The 8,252-nt window shown below is 30.8% G+C and overlaps 1 protein-coding gene across 1 annotated transcript; it reads right to left on the bottom strand.

Annotated features, from left to right (window-relative positions):
• Positions 1–2,048: 2,048 nt before the first annotated feature.
• LOC148943738 (uncharacterized) lies at positions 2,049–3,500 on the bottom strand. The gene has a single exon (XM_089101219.1). The coding sequence runs from the start codon at positions 3,498–3,500 to the stop codon at positions 2,049–2,051; it is 1,452 nt and encodes a 483-aa protein (XP_088957345.1).
• Between the last annotated feature and the right edge of the window lie 4,752 nt (positions 3,501–8,252).

The raw sequence follows: 8,252 nt of genomic DNA, 5'->3' as shown, positions 1-8,252 counted from the left end.
GCTATAATTAATACTCTAATAAAATAATATAATATCAAACTATCAAACATCCAATACCCCTAATCAATAACAATAAAATAATACTATAAAATAAAAATATTTAATAAAAATTACATAAAAATATCAAATAGTAATATTAGATAATAATAAACTAAAATAAAATTTAATATTATAGTATAAAATATATATTAAAAATATTATATTAAACTCAAACTGAAACATAAACTAAAATAATTAAATAAAAAAAACTAAAAATAGAAATATAAATCAAAAATTAATATAATAATATAAAATAAATCTATAACGTATTAATAAAATCAAACATAAATGTAACTAAAAATATAATATAATAATTAAAAAAAAAAATAAAAAATATAAAAAAAAAAAAATAAAAAAACAAAAAATAAAAATAGATATATAAATAAAAATATAAAGAAAAAATGACAACTAAATAAATAAAATCGAAAATAAAAATATTAATTAAAAATAATATTTATATATAAAATAAGTTTAATAACTAAACTAAAATATCAATATAAAAAAAATTATCATATACTACAATCATATACACAAATCATGTAAAACATAACAATAAAATAAAATAACACTCTAAATAAAAATAGAATATAATACTAACAAATAAAACTCTAACAAAACATATAATATCATACTATAAAATAAAAAAAAATAATATATTATATAAATATTATAAAATATAAATATCCAAAAAAATATAATATAATAATATAATAAAAAAATATGAAATAAAATAAATATCAATAAAAATACAATATAATAAAATAAATAAACTATAAAAAAACACTATAATATAAATAGAAAATAAAAATAAAAAAAAAAATAAAAAAAACACGTAAATATCCATAAGAATCTAAACTAAAAATAACAATAATAAAATCAAAATAAAATATAAAAAAAATATAAACTAAATAAAAATAACAATAAAAAATATCAAATCAAATAATTCAATCAATATACAAAAAAGATATAAAAAAAATATATTTACTAAAAATTAAATATAAATATAAACTAAAAAAATTAAATAATACTAAACTAAAATGTAAAATAAAAACTATAATATACGACTCGCGTCTCAAATTCTAAAATAAAAAGTCTATATAAAACTACACTACAAGTACAAACCCACATATAAAAATATAGTAAAATCGATATCTAACTAAAAACTCGCAGTGCTGAGAGTCTAACTTAAAACTAGATACTCCTAACTAATTATAAACTTACCGCTAACACAACCTAAACCTTGACGATAAGATCAACCGACACCACTGACCGCGGGAGGGGTCCGGGGGTGATCCCAGGGGGAGGGGTCGCGGGTGGAAACCCGGCGGAGGGGGCCCCGGGGGGGACCCCCGGGAGCCACACCCAGTCCCTCCCAGCGGGTGCTGCGGGGGGCGATAAGGGGTGGGGTATATATACGTGAGTGTGAGACATATTTAACGTAAATATTTTAAAATATATTCTGCTGATAGTGTGAGCTTATACTCTTGTATTAAACACAAAAATATGCAACTACAGCTATTTGAATTCTGACTTAATTAGATATATTTCTAATTCTGACCACAGCTATTTGAATTTTGGCGTATAAGTAAAACAGTATTTAATAGCAACAATTATAACATCAGCACATTTGTTTACTATCAAAACATTATGTAAAAAAAAGTATTTTTTTAATATAACAAAATGAATTTTATTATTAATAAATAAAATTGAAAAAGTAAAAAAAACGTTAAAAAAATCTTTGTTATGAGTTGGGTGCACCGTAGCCCCCCCCCCCCGGTTCCGTTACCAACATTTTTATTAAAAATAGAACTATTAAATTAATTAAACCTCATTACTTTTGCATATTTACTTAATGTAATTTTTGAAAATTAGCTTAACATTCACCAAAGAAAGAGAACTAAGGAGACCAAACAAAAATATAACAAAGTGATGAATGATTCAAACTCAGCATCCGACTCAAGCGGGTGCGATTTATGTGGCAGCACGTATTACAATTCTGAGAGATCTGATTACTTTTTATGGCACTTTTCCTCTTTTTCTGTACTTGAAAAGGAACTTACTTTCCAACTCGCTATCTTCCTGACTGAAGAAACTTCTCCACCACTGTTTGATTTATCCATAAGAAACCTCTTTTTGAATTGAAATAGAGGTTTGGGTTTTGAAACAGCAATATCTAGTGGCACTAAAGACTTCTGATTTAAATTGTTAGGTCCAAGATTATTGCTTATATGTCTCTTTAAAAGACGGACAAAAAATTGTTCACTTTCTCGTCCATCCGTCGAGTTTGGGTTGTCAACAGAGCTGTCCTCAGATATATTTATATGGTCACGTGATGTGCACTCAGTGTATACACTAAGAGATGGTTTCTTTCCTATAGTTGTTGCAAATTTATCTTCACCGTTAGAGGAAGGTCGAATATTTTTAGGAAATTTAAATGATCTTTCCAGGGTAGATTGACTACTTTGAGAAGACCTACTAGCTTCACTGAATTTCTGGTTGTCTTTACTGGCACTGGCATCACTATGATTCATTACAGATACTGGAAATTTAGGTGCACTTTTCAAAATAGTCGAACTATTTGGTCGACAAGAACTTATATTGATATTTGCAAGGGTAGAATAACCAGCCATGTCCTTACCAGATACACAAAAGCTGGTGTGGCTGACAGGACTCTTAGCGCAATTTTTCGAATAAGTCTTGTTAGGTTGAAATTCAACTGAATTTTGACCAGTATCTCCTATATCCACGGACCTCTCTGTTGAACGCTTCTTAGAAAAAATAGCAGCCGTATGTACCGTTTGCAATTGAGGGCGCTGATCTCTGACTAAAACAGATCTATTGCGGCTAATATTACTAACGCTCATAAGCTCATAATCGTTAGAATTTCTGCTTCGCAGTTTAGATATGAAACTAAGCTTACTGTCAAGAGGAGGTGAGCTTTGACGTACGAGTAGACTACCAGCTGGTCCAGGAATAAGTTTACTTTTCCTTTGGTGGCAGATCGTGATCTTCTCTGCAAGATCAGGATTCTGGTTCATCACTGACTCCTCTTTTTTCTCATCTGTTATTTCATTTGTCTTATCACATACTGGAGACTTAGGTTGTACAGAGATATCAGATCCAGCTTTATTTTTAACAGGGTACATATCTTTTGATTTATTTGAGTAATCAGTTGAATGCCTAACATCTTCCAACAATGTAGAACTGGAAGCACTGTCACAGTCATCACTATCATCATCACTCCTAACAAAACGCATTAATTTAGGCATAAACTTTTTTTGTTTGGAAAGACTATCTTCAGTGGATTTATTTCTAATATTTTCACTTATATTTAAAGAGCTTTCGTCTATCAAACTCAAATCAGTCACAACATTAATATAGTCTCTCGGAGATGGAAATACTTTCTCAGGGAGGGGCTTTTGATGACTAGAGTCGCTTTCTCCGCCCGAATTTTTTACCATGCCATAAAAATTTTACCCCGTATAACAAAACATTAGGCGAATATTTCGTACATATGGTACGCGGCAAACAACCAAAATTACTAATCAAAATAAGCATTATCCTCAGTATTTATATTAATTAATGATTCTGATGACTTTTTGTGACTTTTCGTTCCGAATTGGGGAGACTTTTTGTCTTTGAGTCTTACTGTAAAATAAGAGGAATATCTGAAATGATGCAGAACACTAATCCAGTTAAATGATGTTATGTATAATTTTCTCATGTAAATGTCCGTCAATCTCTCTAAAACACACTCACCCACGTTATCAATTTATACGTTAAAAAAAAAACTTAAACATTATTAAAATATTTATACTAATTAAAAATCAAATATTTTTAAAAAAAGTGAAAAAAAAGTGAAAAAGTGAAAAGAAGAGTGAAAAAAAAAATGAATAATCTCAGGGTCCCATTGTCCCAGTCGTTTAATTGATTTTGAATTGAAGTTATCAAGTATTTTACAATATGTTGTGTCAAGACTGGGCTGGGTAACTGTAGGACAGAGAAAAGTCAAGACAGATAGTCCAAAGTAATTGAGAGGCAAATGTTTAAATGGCTGTGGCACGGGTAAATGGCAGGAGTATGCAGAACTCTCTTATTGGACACATACTTGTCAGGTCAGTTTTTGGAAAGGCATGCCTGCCTAGAGTCTTAGGCATGCTGATCAAGAATTCAAAAAGAGGCAAACAAGGCACACCCGCCTATGGTCTTAAGAATAATTTAAAATTGACATAGGACCATAAATTGCAGTCAATTAGGCTCCTCAGCAATAACGCCAAATTAAAATAAAATACGTAAAGCTAGAACATTGGACAAAATTCCAAGAAGAAACATAAAGTTGGAGAAAATATAAATAGAAATAGTAAAGAGTTTAAACATTCGTATCAGATACAAACTATCATCGAAAATGGGACAATTTCTTCAACATTTGAGTTTAAGGTACTTGTTAATTAAACGAAACACACCCAAGAATTGAAGTTAGGTTAATCCTAATGAAATATAACCTTCATATAATATTTAGTTTATATAATAACGTAATTTCGGCTATATATTTGCACATTAGGAGGGGGGGGACAGTATTTGGAAAACACCCCGAACCTAACTTAAACCAAATCCCCCCACCTAATATGCAAATACATAAAATTATACAAGTCCAGTACATTCTGTCACCGGTCATTGTATTTGTGGTTATGATACCGGTTTTCTGAGATATAACCTAAGCGTAATTCTTGAGCGTTCTTCGTTTAATTAACAAATAACGAGTTTAAGAAAACAGTCAAGATTTAAATAAATTATCGCAAACGGATCTCAATATGGCTAAATAATTGCAAGTTTTAGACGATCTAGCTTTACACAGGACTCTGCACATATGGCATTCTTCTATGAAAAGGAATAGACGAAATTCGGTAAGTGACTCCCGGCAATGACTCTTTGCATGATCCTTTATTTAATTCTCCAAGGGCTGCGTTTGGCTTGACACTCCTAGAGTCATTCTTATAGACCTGTTGATTAATTTCAAAAAAATGACTATTTCATAATTTTGACCAGTATTAAGAAAGCCAAAAAAAGATAGGGTGAGCCTTTGACCTACAAGAACTTTTCAGCGGGCCCTGCAAATTTCAACCTAATACCATCGGCCGTTCCCGAAATGGTGCTGATGAGCTCTTTTGGCAAACAGAATGCTCATGTCAGATTTTAATTTATTCAACATGTACCATACGTCATTATTTTTTGAAAAGTAGTTGCAAGTAGTTGCAGTCACAGTCGAAAGTTGTTGCTGTCTGAAGTAGTTAAAGTCACTTCTAAGTAAGTTACAGTCACAATTGTATGTTACTGATAATTTCCCTAATTTTCACCTCGACACCCTTGATATTTTTAGCTACACCCAGGATCAAACATTCCCCTCTTTTCAAATAATAAAGCATATGTATATGCAATATGCAAAGGGGAAAATTGCATGGTTCGATTTTTTGAACCAGGAAATAGGAGATGGGCATGGTATTCCCGGAGATATAGCTATTAGATGTTGTGACTTTTTTGCTAGGTTTGACATTTATTTTTATACTCCCTCTAATTATTTTGTTTTTCTTCAGTAAGTTATGTTATATAATTTCTAGTGGTGAGAATAATTTTGTGCTTGTGACTTCCTTTTGATCCTGAGTGTATAATTGTTTTGACATTTTTACAACCTTCCTGATGTAAAAAAAAATAAATTCAAATTGCTTTTGCTTGTTCTTTTGTTGCCACATTTTTCTTGTGTTTCTTGACTTTAAACGATAAAACAAAAGTCCAAAATAGGGATAAATTCCTTTTTTAATAGACAATGTATAATAAACTTCACAAAAAATACCAGATATTTCGGCCACATATACAGTGACCGTTATCTGTAGTAAAACTAAACTAAAACAATTTAAAACAAAAGTTTATATACTAAATCAAATAAAACTACATATTGTTTAAATCTCTAATTCTTTTCAAAGCAAAGGCGGAAGCTAACCTCTTTGACCTTTTTGGACTCGGTTCATTAGCGTTCAATGACGTAAGATTTGGAAAAAGGTCAACTACATTGGGTGAATTGAACTTTACTCTGTCAGATTTTAATAAATTATCATAGATAGAGTTCAGCCCAAATTCACCTGTATCCCGATTCAAAGCAATATTCTTGAATAATATTTTCTTTATTTCAAGATTTTCACGAAAATTTTGCTTTAAACCCCGATTCCTAGAAATCAAAGAGACATTCTCGAACAAAATAAAATGGTCTGCAAAATTAAAAATATGTTCTGAAAGGGCTGAAGTAAAATCTTCAGACTTAGAATCTTGCTTTAAAGCCGAAGAAATTGAATCTTTATGTTGTAATAATCTCATTTCCAAACTCTGGTTAGTACGTCCCACATATGAGCTTCCGCAAGTACATGGGATCTGATAAACCCCACTTTGTTGCCCCAATGAAGTTACATCCTTCCCAGAATTTAGAAAACTACCCAAAGTATTATTACTCTTTAAAGCTACCCTTAGACCATTCCTTTGTAAAATTCCTTTAAGTTTTTCACTTAGCCCGGGTACATTTGGTAAGGAACAAAAAATATCCTTTTCCCGAGTTGTCTCCAAGACTTCCTTAGAAATGTCTAGAAACCTTTTTCTTCTTTTTGAAAAAGTCTGGTCAATTAACCATTCTGGATACAGGTTGCTTATTAGTATTTTCCTTTGAAAAGACAACTCCTCCTCAACAAATTTTGGAGAGCAAATACTAAAGATTTGATCAGTGAAAGAAAGGATCAAACCAATTTTTACTTGGCGAGCGAGACCGGAACTATAAGACAAAATCTATTGTTATTTGTCAGTTTTCTGTAAATTTTAAAATCCAGACTATTTTGATTTTTCAAAAGAAGAACATCAAGAAAAGGAAGTTTCCCATTCTCCTCTAATTCAACAGTAAACTTTAAATACCCCCCCCAAACAATTAAGATGTTCCAAAAATTCCATAAAATCGTCAATAAATTGATACCTGGTGTGTTTAGAAACCTCATGTCAGGATCTGTTTCTCCCCCACTAGGTGTGGAATATCCTGAGGGAGTTTCCCCACCAATCAGCTTAATAGGAGCATAGATTTGCATATTTTGGGTACCTGGAACCATAAAAGAGGTGGATTTGAAATTTTTTAGCAATAAGTGAATAATTCGATTTAACAAAGAAGAATTGAGACTTTATTAATATTTACACTGATAAAAGAGCTCTTATCAATGCAGGAAAGGAACTTATTATTCTAATTTAAATAAATATATTCGTTTATTTTAATCAGCTTAATAAAACACACCAATCAGCTTAATAGGAGCATAGATTTGCCTTGTTTGGGTACCTGGAACCATAAAAGAGGTGGTTTTGAAATTTTTTAGCAATAAGTGAATAATTCGATTTAACAAAGAAGAATTGAGACATTATTAATATTTACACCAATAAAAGAGCTCTTATCAATGCAGGAAAGGAACTTATTATTCTAATTTAAATAAATATATTCTTTTATTTTAATCAGCTTATTAAAACGCACCAATCAGCTTAATAGGAGCATAGATTTGCCTTGTTTGGGTACCTGGAACCATAAAAGAGATGGTTTTGAATTTTTTTTAGCAATAAGTGAATCTTTCGATTTAACAAATAAGAATTAAGACCTTATTAATATTTACACTGCTAAAGGAGCTCTTATCAATGCATGAAAAGAGCGTGTCAATGAATGTCATAGATAGAAATGGAACCAAAATTTGTGATAAGAAAGAGCTAAAGAGAGATGGTTAAAATATTTTGAGAATTTGCTAAATCGAGATAGAGTTGCAGGAAAAGATATCGAGGAAAATGAAAAAAGTTTGTGATGCCTTGAATATAAAGATTTGTTTTGTGAGGATGAATTAGCGACAGTACTAATAGGATTCAAAAATAATAAGGCCCAAAATAATGATACAGTGGTAAATGAGTTTCTTAAATATGGTGGCTCTTGGGATGGAAATAGATTATTGAAGATTATGAATATGATTTTTGAAAAAAAGGGAAGTACCTTGCGATTTTAGGAAAACCAAAATTAAACCACTCTATGAGAAAGGTGATATTGGTGAGTATGGTAATTATTGAGGCACTAGCCCAGTCTCTCTAGGTAGCAAATTATTTAGTATTATTATTCTTTTTAGAAAGAGAGAGAGAGAGAGAGAGAGAGAGAGAGAGAG

This window comes from Artemia sp. Qi Xiang Cuo, chromosome 15 (assembly GCF_049724085.1).
Source record: "Artemia sp. Qi Xiang Cuo chromosome 15, ASM4972408v1, whole genome shotgun sequence".
Lineage (NCBI taxonomy): Eukaryota > Metazoa > Arthropoda > Branchiopoda > Anostraca > Artemiidae > Artemia > Artemia sp. Qi Xiang Cuo.
Note: the sequence above shows the minus strand (reverse complement) of the source record. Positions and strands in the feature narration are given on the sequence as shown.